At 37.6% G+C, this 15787-nt stretch overlaps 1 protein-coding gene across 3 annotated transcripts in view; it reads right to left on the bottom strand.

The window, feature by feature from the left end:
* LOC135841105 (max dimerization protein 3-like) overlaps positions 1-15787 on the bottom strand; it is an 835585-nt gene that overhangs the window by 346439 nt on the left and 473359 nt on the right. For all 3 annotated transcript variants that reach the window (XM_065357910.1, XM_065357911.1, XM_065357912.1), the window contains one exon: positions 4596-4710. In XM_065357910.1, the coding sequence (XP_065213982.1) occupies positions 4596-4710 (115 nt within the window). The remainder of the gene's footprint in view (positions 1-4595; positions 4711-15787) is intronic.

Here is a 15787-nt window from a genome sequence, read left to right as displayed (position 1 = left end):
CGGTATCTAGCGTATCTAATTGTTTCTTTCAGGGTCTTGCAGGGAGAGTTGGCCGGTGAGTTTGTTGTTAACAGTTCCGATCGTTTCCTCCCTCTCGTCGATCTTCCTTGGATTTTCCCCTGTACCGCTAGCATGAAAATACCGTTTTCTCGTATTTTATGAGCTAAATACTTTAGCTTTCTGTTTTTGATGTCTTCAACTACGACTTTCCGCTCCTCTCCTATTCTTGCTAGTACTTCCTTGTTGGTAATGAAGTCCTTCCATGAGATCCGTAGTAGCCTCCGATAGCACCACATCTCAAAAGCGGATACTTTCTTCTCGCATTCTGCACTCATGGTCCATGTTTCGCAGGAATACTTCAGAATGGTCCATACGTAGCATCGCATAATTCTCTTCCTCAGATCAATACTCATCGTTCGATTTCCCAGCACATTGGCAAGGTTGTTGAAAGCGGTCTTTGCCATTCCAATCCGTGATTTAATTTCTTTATGATCTCTACCATCGTTGTTTATCAGTGCTCCAAGGTACCTGAATTGCTTTACATTTTCAATTTCTTGTGATCCGATGTTGATTTTGACCTCTTTATCATCTCCTTTTGTAAATCTCATCACCTTGGTCTTGCCTGCATTTATTTTCATTCCATATTTTAATCCAGCACTGTTGATTTGGTTGATCATTTTCTGCATCTGCGCCTCTGTCTCAGCAAGGATCACTTTGTCGTCTGCATAACTTATTTCATTTATTCTCTTGCCATTGATCTTGAATCCCATTCGTTCGATTCGCGCTTCTCTCATTATTTCTTCTGCATACACGTTGAACAACCTGGGTGAGAGGGGGCATCCTTGCCTCACACCTCTCTTTATTCCACATCCGCTCTCCGAGTACTCAGTTCCAATCTTGATGTTAGCGCTTTGCTCCCAGTACAGGTTCTTGATTATTTGCAGGTCTTTGTTATCGATATTGTATTTTTCCAGGATCTCCAGCATCTTCTCATGGTTGACACGATCAAATGCTTTTTCATAATCGACGAAGCAAGCAATGATTTCCCTATTTGCATTCAGTGCTCTTTGAATGATCACTTTCAGCAGGGCAATTGCATCTCTCGTCCCTTTTTTTGCTACAAAGCCATATTGTGTTTCGCTTAGATTTTCATCTATCTTCTTCTCAATTCTGGCATTTATGATGGAGAGTAGTAGCTTCAGTGCGTGGCTCATCAGTGCGATGGTTCTATATTCAGAGCATTTTTGCGAGTTGTTCTTTTTTGGTATTGGTACAAAATTTACTGCTTTGAAGTCCTTAGGCAGTGTGCCTTCATCGTATATTTTGTTTATTATCTTCAGCAGCTCCTTTTCATACTCTGGTGTTAAATGTTTGATCAAGTCTGCTGTAAGTGGGAGCTACTATTTAAAATTCTAAAAAAAATTCCCATAGATGTCGTCATTGTCATAGTCTCACTCTTTTACAGGAGGTAGCATATATTTCCATTTGTATGCTTTTTGTTAATTCATTGAATCATCCTCTAGCATCTGTGTTTCTGTCCCAGCAAGGATCACTTTGTCATCTGCGTAACTCATTTCATTTATTCTCTAGCCGTTGATATTGAATCCCATTTGCTCAATTCCTGCTTCTCTCATTATGTCTTCTGTGTAGATGTTGATAAACTCATCTGAATTCCATACACGACATCTTTCAGTGCTGGAGGTGTCTATCAGTTTTTCAACTTTACTGTTTTCATAATGAACTATCCCTTGATCTGAGCCAAGTTTCTGTTAATTCTCCATATCCATACAAAGATGCGGAGGATTCATCAGCACTTTTGTCTTTTCCACCATGGATACAACTTCATATCTAACTGCTGGCAGGGCAAGGGCAATTCCGCTCATGCTCATACATATTATCCAAGCGTGTTGGGGGCGAATAAGGCACCCTGCTGCTAATCTACATGCTTCGATCAAGGTATATCAATTTTGCTTGCATGTGGTGGACAACTCCAAACAGGGCATGCATATTCCCCCACTGAATAGTGCACCGGGCTAGTGCAGATTTTTCATAACTCTGGGCTTGGTACCCCATCTACTCCCTGCCAGTTTGCGAATTATATATTTTGTTCTCACTGCAACTTTCATTCATCTACCTGTAGTTAACCCCCACCCCACCTCGCCCCCTCCCCCAAAAAAATCTAGTCTCCAAGGTGTCCCCAGATTTCTAAAATATTTTACTATTTGGAGTCAGTTTGGCCCTAAAAATCGACACTTTGGCCCTTTTTCAAAATTTTAGAATCAGTTTGGCCCTAAAAATCGACATATTGGCCCTTTTATCATTTTCGCATTTTTCACCAGAACAGATTGGCCCTACACCTTGAAAAAAACAGTATGGCCCTTCTTCCACATCTTTCTAAAAATTTAATTCTCCTTTGATGTGAGAGGCAAAACCATTCATGGACCACTCAAAATAAAAAAAAAACATCGCCAAATACAATTCAGACTATAAAACATAATGTCTCTCAACATCATCATTGATCACCCTTTACAGCACATAATGCTCGAAAATCATTTACAGAAAAATTCCAATCTTCTTTTTTATTGTCGTCTCGTCTGTTTTCTCTTTTCTCTTCTCTCACTTGAAATCTAATCTCAGCTCAAATTTCATCAGACCATAACCACCAAGGGGAGTAAAAACAGCCACAAATACGAGTACGAGCATTCCCAACTTAATTACTTATCTTTCAATTCGCAATTCTTTCCGCCAGTCGAACCCATCTTTGCGTCAATTTCCCACCAGCATGCAGCGTCACTCTTCCCATGGTCTTAATTCGCGATACAATAGTTCTAAAAAATCACTTTTCCAACCAAGGTGGCATTAAATACGTCGCAATTTCGCAACAAAAATGTATTGTCGCATGAAAAATTAAATCGCAAACATAAACACTCTCCCCTCCTTTCACATCTTCATCTACGCTTCCAAAACCATACTCGTACAAACGACAGAGCAACGAGTTTCGTCGTGTAATCCTCGCATTTACAATTTTCTTCTTTTTCGTTATGGTAAGTTTAAGTAAAAGTATTCGTACGTACGTAGTTCTACAAAAGTAAACGTGTATCGGAGCAAAAAAATTCCACAAAGGGAAAAAAACCCAGCATCAGCATCGTGCACCGAACAACATTGACGAAGTTTTCTCTTTTGTTTAGCTCTGATCCTTTGTTTGTTTTCCATTTCTTTTAGAAAGCAAAAAAAAAGATCAACTCTTTTTCTGGCCACAGTGATGGCGCTGTCATCGCATATAAATTTTAAGCTCGCACGTGATAACTTTGTCCATCTCTTGTTCCACATCATCCACACATACCCGAAAATATAGATGAGGATTTTCAGACACCATCGCTCGTATCGGGTTATCTACCCTTCATCATCTTGTTTGTCTGTCTGTCTCTGGTTGTACTTTAAAGTACCTGCTCATGCTAAGGCGTTATACCTACTACTCGAAAAATATATTTCATAAGCTTCGTTTGTAGCTTCGGGCATCTTGTATAGGTACGTTAAATTTAACCATACCGAGATAAACCAACTCCGGAGACGATATATTTTTCGTCCTGTAGCTTACGAGTCGGTTGCTAAATTACGTATTTCGTATAAATAAAATGTTCTCCCAGAGACGAAAGTCATTACGTGGCTGTGGTAAAAAAAAAACCTCGAGCTTCTGCTTTTTTTTCCTCGCAAAAGCAAAGGAGAAAAAACACCTCGAACGAATCGTATCTTGCAAACAAGACACGTTTGCTTTGATAACTTTGATCCATCCCTTCAATCATTTTTCCACAAGCTATCGTGTATCGTTTCATCTCATCTGGTCACAGGGACGAGGAAGGGAGGTGGGATTCTATAAAAATACCACACAATAAAAAAACAATCGACAGCAGCATCACTATACTTAGAAAAAGACTTGGAATATTCTCAAGATTCTTTCGAAATAAAACAAAGGAGGGAGACGAGAGAGGGGAATGAAATCCTAAGCTCTTATATCAAGTCAAGAAACCCCACTACATCTCACATTTGCTCAATTTTTATAATTTTCTCCAGCAGTAGGATTAAAAGAACAGAAACTCGAGTGGAATGCGGGAAATTGGACTGAGAAGGGGGGGTGGGTGTCTAAATATCCTTCTCGTTCGGTCGGCACTTGAGGCTGGCGCTGGCGGAGAATCGATTTAAGCAACCTGGCGTGCCTAGAACGATCATGAGAGCTCGTTTAAAATTAATATAAACTGTTATTACGCGCATTTAAAATTATACTCGACGAACAGTCGTGGTATTTGTTGCCTTGTTCGCGTATACCATACCTACCTACCTACCTACCTAAGTATACTGTTTCGCTGCTGACGATACCTCAGGAGAGGTGAAGAAGGGAGACGTGGCAGTATCGCGCTTTATTTCTATAAACCATGAATATATTTATATACGGTCGTCTATATCTATAATATAATCCGCTTTCGGGGCCGCGATTTCTCGCGCTTTAACCCGCTAATTTCGTTACACTTGGATATTGTAATCATCGTAAACGGGCGTAAAATAACTTAAGACTACGAGTATTATATGCGTAAACTTACCTTAATAAAATTCTTAGCCTTAATAAGTAGTCCTAGGGTAGTGTGCCGGGCTGAGTTATGTCCTAATGGCACAAGATGCTTTAGACTATCCATACATCCTCGTAGGTGTGCTCTTCTGCAAAACACGAGAAAATTACAATTGAGAATTAATTCGAGTTCGCAATGAAATGGAAAATTGAAAACACATGTTGAAAAAAAAAAAAATTTTCGGTAAATATGTTCTCTATCATTAAGTAGACCATAAAAAAGTATTTTATACACATAATAAAAAAAAATATATTCTCTAGAAATTTTTTACATAAATTCTGTACACAATTTTTTGAAAATTATTTTCTCAAAAAATATCAAAAAACACCGCAGTTTTTTGAATGATGTTATTCCACATGAATAGGGCTATTTTTGAGAATTTTTTCAGAATTTTGAATTTGTATTTTTATATTTACTAGGTAACTATTATTTCAATCGCAAGTTTTTGAACTGATTTTTACACATTATCAAAAATGGCAACACTGATTTTTAGGCAGCGTAATCAAACAGCTCTCAAAATGTAGAATTAAGTGAAAAAAAAATTATACCATAAGGTTGATTACAACCTCCGCTCCAGGAATTTGAATTTTTCATTTGGCCACCATTTTGAAAATTTTCAAATGCTCCTCTTTACGAAAAAAAAATGTAGGGATTACCAGCTTGAGCCATTTCTCATTGTTCGATGAGATAATGACCTCTATCGATATGTAATATATATGGGGGAGGGGGGAAATCGGCGACCCGTCGAGCAAACTGGCCTGATTTGGCTTAGAATGGCACAATATAAAGGTTATGTTTCGAAAAGATTACCTGCCTACCTTTTGAAGAAAATTGGTTGCTTCAATGTTTTTCATATTTTTTTTCTCTCATTTTTTCACCGCACGATACATATTATGTACTTGAAATTGCTGCAGAACAAATTTCTCGAAAGGACCCCCCCCCCCCTCCCTCAAGAAACATGGGTTTGGTATCATCATATATTACGTAAGAAAAAATTCATAATTACTGCCTCAAAATCGTTAGAATTACTCGGAAACCTCTCGAAGGAAGTTTCAATGACAACATAACAACAAGGAGGTGGGGGGGGGTCATATGAGCGACAATTCAGGTGCTAATAAAAGACTTGGCACGAAGCATTTTTTTTTCATAAATCACGACAGCCTTTCACAACAGCTGTACGTGTTGATCCGTTTGCATCAGCGTTTGCATGTAGTAAAATGACGACGACGCAGACGACACAGATGACGCAACTGAGATCGGTTGAAAGCCAGCCCAGACGTTCGATGGAGGAGCTACACGGTATTTGCCAGTGATCGGATTTCTAAGGAATCGTCTATTGTGACATAATTTGTGATAAAATATACCATTTGTGTAACTTATGTGTGTATTTTATCCACATCTTGTGGTTTATTATTATAACGCCGTCCTGCTGAGCTAGCCAGGTAAGTTATCCTCTACGGAGTATTTCTTAGTTCTCCCCTTTGAAGTAGTGATTTAACCCATTATGGTAACAGGCATAAAGCGTGTGGAACGGTGTAGTTTGTTGTACACTGATCACGTCAATGGTCTTCCGGGCTAAATACGTCGCTTCACTGCGCGGATATGTAAATTCTCAGACCAACCCACGTTGTAATCTGTGAATCTTTGTTAATTTCGGATAATCTCGGTTTAATTGTGTTAATTTGTGATTATTTATCGGTTAATCGTCTATTGTGACATAATTCGTGATAAAATATACCATTTGTGTAACTTATGTGTGTATTTTATCCACATCTTGTGGTTTATTATTATAACGCCGTCCTGCTGAGCTAGCCAGATAAGTTATCCTCTACGGAGTATTTCTTAGTTCTCCCCTTTGAAGTAGTGATTTAACCCATTACGGTAACAGGCATAAAGTAATAATATTCTCACATTGGCGCCCTAAACAACAAAATAAAATTTCAACTAAAATGATACTTTAACGACAAATTTTTTTCGAAAAATTATCAATTTTTAACATTCTGTTAATGTCAAAAAAAAGTATCTATTTCAAGTATGAATTAATATTTACTTATTAGGTAAAAATGATGAAAATAATTAGTCTTGAACCTGATACCCCCCCCACTCCAATCCGAATTTAACACTTTCGAGCCATTCTGCGGAGCCTCCAGCACGATTTCTGATTTCTCCAAAATTTTGAAATTGCTCCAGAATGGCAAGGAACTGTGAAATTCGGATTCATAGGATTAGTTTCAGTCTATTAGAAACAGAAATTCCTGCAAATTTTGAAAAATTTTCTTACTGCAAACAGAAAATTAAGTATCATTTTTTTTTACTTTTTTTTTTTGAAAAAATTCTAGTTCAAAAAACGCTGCACTTGAAGTGTCTGCTTGGAAATCGGTCTAAACGTGGATAAAATAATGTTGAGCAGGTCGAGTACAAGCCATAATTCGATTTTTTAGCTGCCTAAGTTCATTTCCACGCCCTCTGGAGAAATTTAGAAATTCTAAAGAGACTTCAAAATGTCTCCAAATGATGAAATTTGGATACAAGAGGAAGGGGGCAGGGTTGCCTAGAAACATCAATTATTGAAAATTTCAAAAATTTTCTCATAAAATTTTTTTATCCCCAAAAATTTTCTTGTAAAATTTTTTTATCCTTTGTAAAAATTCTGGTGAAAAAACACCTCAGAGGTGCCTACTTGGAAATTGGCCCAAATGTGAATAAAATAATTAAACATGTCGATTATAAGCCATGACTCAATTTATAGTAGCCCAAATTAATTTCCACGCCTTTTAGAAAGACGTAAAAATTCTAGAGAAATCGAAAATCGGACTGGAGGCTTCAGAATGATTTGAAAGTGTGAAATTCGGATTCGAGGGGGGAGGGGGTATATTGGTTTCACGGTTGATTTTTATAATTTTTACTGCATGAATATATTTTTTTTTTCTAAAAAAAAATCACAATCTCCTAACTTTGTAACATTTAGACTATCAAAAATTCGCCAAGGATTGAAAACTCAATTTGAGTTACTGAAATTTTGGTTACGGGGGTTTCTTCCAGAAATAACAGTCCGGATAAAATTGAGAGGTTTTCTATCATTTTTTTTAAATTTTCGATGCATTTGAATGAGTTGCTTGAATGAACTTCACAAGAAAGGAGATAATTGGCGGGAATTTTTTCGGATCAGATTGAGAAAAGTTGAAAGAGCATCCAAAAAAGCATTACTCTGAATTTTTTGAAATCTTTTGAAAATTGGAACTGAACATATTTCACACGAAAAAAAAATCAGAATTGTATCATACTGAGGCGAGATGTTAAATGGGATGGATTGTAAGCAGAGGGAGGGAAATGGAAGCATTTCGAAAAAATTGGATGAAGATTTTCATCTTGAGTTGAAAAGTTACCCAGAAAAAATTTTAGCTCCGGAGGTGTTCCTGGAGGGAAGATTCATGGGTTCAAAGAGGGGACTAAAAAAAAAAAAAAAAAAACTGTTATTCGGTAGTTCTCAAAAAAAGTTTAAAAATCATTTAACAGGTGGTTTACTTGAATACTATTTACAATTGAATTTTTTCGATGGCATTGTGTAGATACCACCTCGGGCATCACGTGCATATAGTTTCATGCCCCCCAACCCCCCTCCACTATGGGGCAAGCCCCCCAACCCCGAAAATTCCATCGTCGTGGCTTGTAACCACTTTCAATTTTTCAACTTCATCTTCAAAAATTAATTACACTGTCACTTTTTCTGAGAAAAAAAAGGATACATATTATTGTGTGATATCCAGAGTAAATGATAGAACCAATACAAATTTTCAGAATGATACTTATATACCCTGAAACCGAGGTCATAAAAAGATGTAACCAGTTTTTGCTCCATCGCCGTGGCCAATTTTTGTTTATTTTTCCCTGGCTCTCTATTCGACTTTTTTTTGCGGTGAAATGGCTACACTGTATTGTTTCAGTGATAGCAGTGCTGTGCCCATTTCACAATTATCAAGGAAATACAGTAACCCATTCTCCGAATCGTAATCTTTGAAAATTGTACAGATTACCATTTTCCAGATCCATCGCCGTGGCTTATCATTCTCACGTTTAAAAAAGACATTTTTTTTTTCTTGAAAAAAAGAAAATATTCAAATGGTAGGTAAGTATTTGATGACCACAACTTTGAAAATTGAAAAATTATTGATTCTATTACCATGTGAAACAAATTTTAGTTCTTTTTTTCTCACGTCGTGGATAGTGCAGTTTGGTATTTCGTCGTGGCCATCGTGATTTTTTGTCCACGGTGAAGGAAAGTACCTTATCATGTTTGAATACTCCCATTAAAATGTACCTGGTACATACATGATGACCTTTTTGTGCTGAGCTAAAGCTACTAATAACTGCTCCAGTTATACCTATACCTACCAAAAAGTAGTGAACAGCCTTTTTTTTCAACATGTGACACCGATTTTTTTGAAGCCCCTACCCCCAACCCTATTGAAGATGACTTGGGCCTGAAGTCATTTTAGGGGTCCTGGGTATGCTTAGAATCAAGTCCCTTTTGAAAAAATTGCAAAAAAAGGTTTTCATTTTTGAAAAATTTTAGTACTGACATTTAAACTTTTTTTGAGAATAACCTTATTTTGATTTCGGTTCCTAACACAACTTGTCTGGAGAAAAAATGGTTCAGTTTCAAAAAATATGGTACTAGTTTTTCGAATTTTTGGGGCCACTGCACTTCAGTTCCAAAATATCCCCCCAGACCTTAAAAAATTGTCTTGAATTGGACGAAAATGGCCCACTTCGACGCAGAATTTCAAATACTGTCTTTTGAAAATTGAAACAAAGCGATTTCGCCCAAAGCAGGTTGAATATAGGCTAGAGAGCGAAAAAATCACAACTTTTTCTCAAATGCTTTCGCTTCAAGTTCCCGTATCTCCCCTTCAGGAACATCTCCGGAGCTGAAATTTTTTCTGAGTGACTTTCAATTCAAAATGAAGGTCCCCGGCCATAATCATTCGGTATTCCTCCCTCCCCCGCCCCCCGAACCACTCTAATCCGTAATAATGCATTTCCTATAAACGTTTTCTTGAAATTGAAAACCTCTCCAGTGAGTGTGTAAAAGCCGATACGATGACTGGTGCATTTTATTCAAAAAGAATGTTATTCTTTTTCACGTTTTTACGTCAAGTTATTTTGAAAAGAAATAGAAAAAAATAACAGTGTTCGCGTAATTGACACGAGAATGAAATTATGTATGTATATCTACCTGCTATGTACCTTCATACCATACTTCAAATATGTAGCTGCATAAACATAAATAGGTATACCAAGAGGGAGCCAAATAAAATACAAACAATGTTAGTTTATCGAAACGAGTGTCGCCGCGATCGACGTTTTATAGACAGATAGGAATAGCATTTGCAGGTGTCTCGATGCCAGTGGCAACCTAGCAGCCTTTGGAGTTAAATTCTCAACACGTTCTGCACACCTTACCGGTACATATAGTTTTCGTTCGCTTTGAAAAAAGTACAAGAGGCAGTCGAAGAGGTCACGCAAACTACAAACTATCGACAAGAAAAACAGGACTCATACTATCGTATATAGTATACTACTATAGTGGAACGTTGTTGGTTTTAATTTATTAATCAATTTTGGCAAATGGAGAGAGAAAGAAAGATAGAATTTCGGTATGAAAAAGTTTTACGATAGGGCTGCAATGGTTGGGGGGGGGGCGATAGCAGTACGTATAATATACGGACGCGCGATAAGGGTGAACTAAAAATACACTATAAAATGTGAGCGGCGCAAAAGCCTATTTGAAAATTATAGTTTTTATTGTCGACACAATTGTCGCGCCAAATATGAGACTAGAATGTTAATTAATAATTTAAGTCGAAAAGCGTGATAAATTCCAGATACTGTAGTTTCGTTGTTAACAAACTCGCCGCCTGTCGCGTCGCAACTCTCCCTCGCCCCCCCCTTCCCAACTCTCCGGCAAAACGGATAAAAACATGGAACACGTGCTTGAAATTTTATAAAAGCCGTGTTAGCCGTGTTTAACTCGGCTTATCGGAAAATTAACCGCGTGGTGGGCCGACTTTGCTGGCATCGGTGCTACAACAACCATTCCTACGTATATAGTAAATTAATTTTTCTCTTATTTTTTCCCTCCTCTTCTTCCTCGACCAGTTCATTTTAGTGTGTGTGTGAGAGAGAGAGAGTGCAAAGTTGGCTGGCAGGAAAGTGGAAAACATCCCTCGTCGTTTTCGTTGGGGCTGGGGCTACGGGCTGCTGCTGATTTTAGTACGTACACGTAGCCTACACCACGTCGGTATGGTACGACTACGACTACAACGACGAGGCCACAGGGTGTTTTCGAAACGAGGTTAAAAATGAATTATTTCGATTGATTTAATAATGAAATTATCGCGTAGGTGGTTCGAATAAACGTTCGGTTGGTTTGGAGCAAAGATGAAGAGGGAGGGGGAGGTGATACGACGAGATATGGTCAATTTTTTTCGCAATCTTTGCCATTCCGTGTTATTGAATGGGAATGGGAATCGAAGGGCGACGATAAAAAAACGTTGTTTGCGAATGAAGGGTTCAAAAGGAAGTAATATGTAACATCGAGCTCATTTTTCACCCTTATAATTCGAGTAAATAATAAGGTGAGGCGAAAATCACCGTTTAAATGAATTTTAAAGGCTATTAATTTTAAATATTTTTTTGTGTGCGAGCATCTGTCGTCTGTATTGACGAAAACCCACTATACTTATTGTTTCTTGGCTCATTCACTGGCACTCATCAAAATGGGGGTATCGCGAAAGAGAAATATCCAGGAAAGGATCTTGACCAAATTCAGTAGAGAACTACATTTCGAGGTGAAAATCGACCTAATCAAGTATGCCAAAACACGGTTGGCAATAATGACCAACAAATTGGCATCTGGTTCAACATACGAAATTATCGAAAAATATTTGAGAACGAATTCACCCTCCTTCCTCCTCTCTTTCTGAAAAAAATGATTTGAAACCCTTAAAAGTGGAGTTGGATTTTGATGGAAGTGACCACCTCATGTCGCGAATGTGATTCATTCGCCTCTGAGCAATGAATGATTCATCGATTCTGAGCAAATCGTTCGCGAACGAATAACTTTAAATTTCGATTGATACGAGTGGATGAAAGAATGTTTCGTTTCACCTTTTTATCTACAACCAGGTTATTTGATTTTTAAGCAATTCAGTACCTAGTTTTTGAATGATTCAACATTTCTGAGCAAATCGTTCGCGAACGAATTGAGTTCTATTTTTATGATAGGATTGAAATCGTCAAATTTTGTCAATGTGATCCTTACTTGATTTGATCTTCCAGCGATTAATTCGTTCGCGAACGATTCATCTCCGGCGAGCAAATCTTTCGCGAATGGATAATTTACAATTCTTTTCGTTAATTTAAAAAACGATTTGTTTCATCTTTTCGGGCATTAGCTGATTCGATTTTAAAGTGATTTGGTCGTTCTCATGATTCGACATTTCTGAACGAATCGTTCGCGAACGAATACCTCACAATTTTTATTGATAGATGAAAAAATGTTCCGTGTTGTCTTTTTATTTATATGTACAACCAGCTTATTTGATTTCCAAGTGATTCAGTACCTAGTTTTTGAAAGATTCAACATTTCTGAGCAAATCGTTCGCGAACGAATTGAATCCTATTTTTGTGATAGGATTGAAACCGGTCAAATTTTGTTCGTGTCATCCCAACTTTATTTAATTTGTCAGTGATTATTAATTAATTCGTTCGCGAACGATTCATCTCCTGCGAGCAAATCGTTCGCGAACGAATAATTCACAATTCTCATCGTTGGACTACAACATGATTTGCTTTATTTTTTCGTGTATTACCTGATTTCATTTCCAAGTGATTCAGTCGTTCTCATGATTCAACTCATTGGAACGAATCGTTCGCGAACGAATTGAGTCCTATATAATTGATATGATTAAAACCGTCGAATCTCATCCATGTCATATAGACTTGATTTGATTTTTCAGTGATTATTGATTAATTCGTTCGCGAACGATTCATCTCCTGCGAGCAAATCGTTCGCGAACGAATAATTCACAATTCTTATCGTTGGACTACAGCATGATTTGCTTTATTTTTTCGTGTTTTACCTGATTTCATTTCCCAGTGATTCAGTCGTTCTCATGATTCAACTCATCGGAACGAATCGTTCGCGAACGAATTGAGTCCTATATAATTGATATGATTAAAACCGTCGAATTTCATCCATGTCATATAGACTTGATTTGATTTTTCAGTGATTATTGATTAATTCGTTCGCGAACGATTCATCTCCTGCGAGCAAATCGTTCGCGAACGAATTGAGTCCTACATAGGTGACTTATAGGATTGAAACAGTCGAATTGAATCCATGTCATCTAGACTTGATTTGATTTTTCAATGATTATTGAATATTGATTAATTCGTTCGCGAACGATTCATCTCCTACGAGCAAATCGTTCGCGAACGAATAATTCACAATTCTCACCGTTGGACTAAAAAATGATTTGCTTCATTTGCTCGAATGCTCGCGTATTACCTGATTCGATTTTCAAGTGATTCAGTCGTTCTCATGATTCAACTCATCTGGACGAATCGTTCGCGAACGAATTGAGTCCTACATAACTGATAGAATTGAAAATGTCGAATTTCATCCATGTCATCCAGACTTGATTTAATTTTTTAGTGATTGATTCGTTCGCGAATGATTCATCTCCTGTGAGCAAATCGTTCGCGAACGGAAACAAATAATTCACAATTCTCGTCGTTAGATTGAAGAATGATTCGTTTTAGTCTTTCATGTATTATCTGATTCGATTTTCAAGTGATTCATTCGTTCTCATGATTCAACATTTTCGAACGAATCGTTCGCAAACTGATCAACTTTAATTTCTGTCGATAGAAGAATCTTTCATTTAGTCTGATTCATTGGAAATTCATTCATTCGCGAACGATTTTCTCATTTCTGTGTAAATCATTGAAGAGCGAAGGCAAGTTTTATCTCGTTTCTCTTTCATTTGGAGTTGATTTCGATTTATCACGAATGATTTTTAAATTCTGAGCAAATCGTTCGCGAACGAATCGAGTCTAGTTTTCTATGACAAGATTAACATGATCGAATTTCGTCATTTCATCAATATCTAATTTAATTTTTCGGCGATTCTTTCGTTCGCGAACGATTCATCTGCTCAGAGCGAATCGTTCGCGAACGAATTGAGTCTAGTTTTTTATGTCAGGATCAACACGATCGATTTTCATCATGTCATCAACACCACATTCGATTCTTTCGTTCGCGAACGATTCATCTTCTCAGAGCAAATCGTTCGCGAACGAATCGAGTCTAGTTTTCTATGACAAGATTAACATGATCGAATTTCGTCATGTCATCAATATCTAATTTAATTTTTCGGCGATTCTTTCGTTCGCGAACGATTCATCTTCTTAGAGCAAATCGTTCGCGAACGAATTGAGTCTAGTTGTTTATGTCAGGATCAACACACGATTGATTTTCATCATATCATCAACACCTCATTCGATTCTTTCGTTCGCGAACGATTCATCTTCTCAGAGCAAATCGTTCGCGAACGAATCAATCACACTTCTCATTAATTGATTGAAGAATGTTTCGTTTTGTCTTTTCGTGTATCATCTGATTATATTTTCAAGGGATTCGGCCGTTCTTGAATGATTCAATATTTCTGAACGAATCGTTCGCGAACGAATATTGATATATTGATCAGTATTCATTTTTCAGGGTGCTTTCTCTTATCGATAAGGTTATGCCAATTGGGGTTCTTGAAATTTTGTCCAATCTCAAATGATAAGCCACTGTGCACGCTGCTGACATTTTGACTTTTGAATTGAAAAAACAAAATATCAATCTAACAATCTTAAATTCTCCGAGATGATTTGAGAATCACCATACAGAGGTTTTGAGAAGGAAAAAGATGGTCACATGAGGGTCTCATTCGAAGTTGAAGTCCTCTTTTCACAACTACTTTAAACATCACATCCCAACAAAGCTCAAAAGACTACCCACGATGAAATCGGCCGACGAGCGACGTAACATGTCCCACGTCCGTACTCGCTCCATAAATTCACGAAAGAGACTTATTATTCTATAAAAACAACGACGAATTACAAGTTTTATTTTTATTAGGTACTTTTGAACATATTATTTCTCATATACGATCTCTCCTTCAAAAAAGAACGTTAAATTTATACGCCATAAAATTCATGATCTCTTTTTCTTTTATGTGGCTTGTCAAAATTACGCCGCCGCCGCGATGTACATACGAGTATATTGTGTATGTACGCGTACATCGCGCCCATCATACACAACAGACGCGATATTATTGTATTAGTATATGTGTATAGTGTAGTCATTTTTGAATGAATGAATTTCCACAAGACATGCAATCAACTCTCGAGTGTCGTTGTTTTATAACCACGCTTTTCCACCACACTGCCAGTGTGTTGCAGTCGTTAAATTTTCGCCAAAACTTTCTCCATCTCTATCGTCGTCGAAAAGATTTTATACCGTAGTACTACGTGCTGCCTGCCGAGGCCGCACAGAGCTGCTGTAAGGTGCAATACCCGTATAAATGTATGAATTTTCCGAATCCACGTTGCTTGCTCCGCAGCAGGTGTGGTCTAACCGTATTATAAATACGAGTACAACGCGCAGACACATGCATTACCATCGTAATATAAACGGAATTATTTATCGTTTGCGACCCCCACAATGCCTTCGAGCAACGTAAAGCGAACGCAACTTGTACTCGAATCAAAAGTTTTACTACTCAGTCAAACTGTTCGCGCTTCTATATTGTGTATAGTCTTGGTTAATGGGCGCGCCATGTGGATTTTGCACTCGTATTAATACGAGCTGTGCGCTGGTTGCTTGGTGGCGATGGAATTTTGCATAAATTCTCCTCAATATTGCGATAAGTGGTTGTGTGGCATATGCGAGTAATTGAAAGGAAAAAGAGGGGAGAGGTCTGTAAGTAGCTTGAGTTTTTTCTCAATGAATGACCTCACGACGACTCGTGACACTTTACGATTAATCATCGACTCAATATTGAAGATGAATGCTACTTCGCTTTTAAAAATTTCTGAATTTGGATCGAAAT

The sequence above is a fragment of the Planococcus citri genome, chromosome 3 (genome assembly GCF_950023065.1).
Source record: "Planococcus citri chromosome 3, ihPlaCitr1.1, whole genome shotgun sequence".
Classification (NCBI taxonomy): Eukaryota; Metazoa; Arthropoda; class Insecta; order Hemiptera; family Pseudococcidae; genus Planococcus; species Planococcus citri.
Note: the sequence above shows the minus strand (reverse complement) of the source record. Positions and strands in the feature narration are given on the sequence as shown.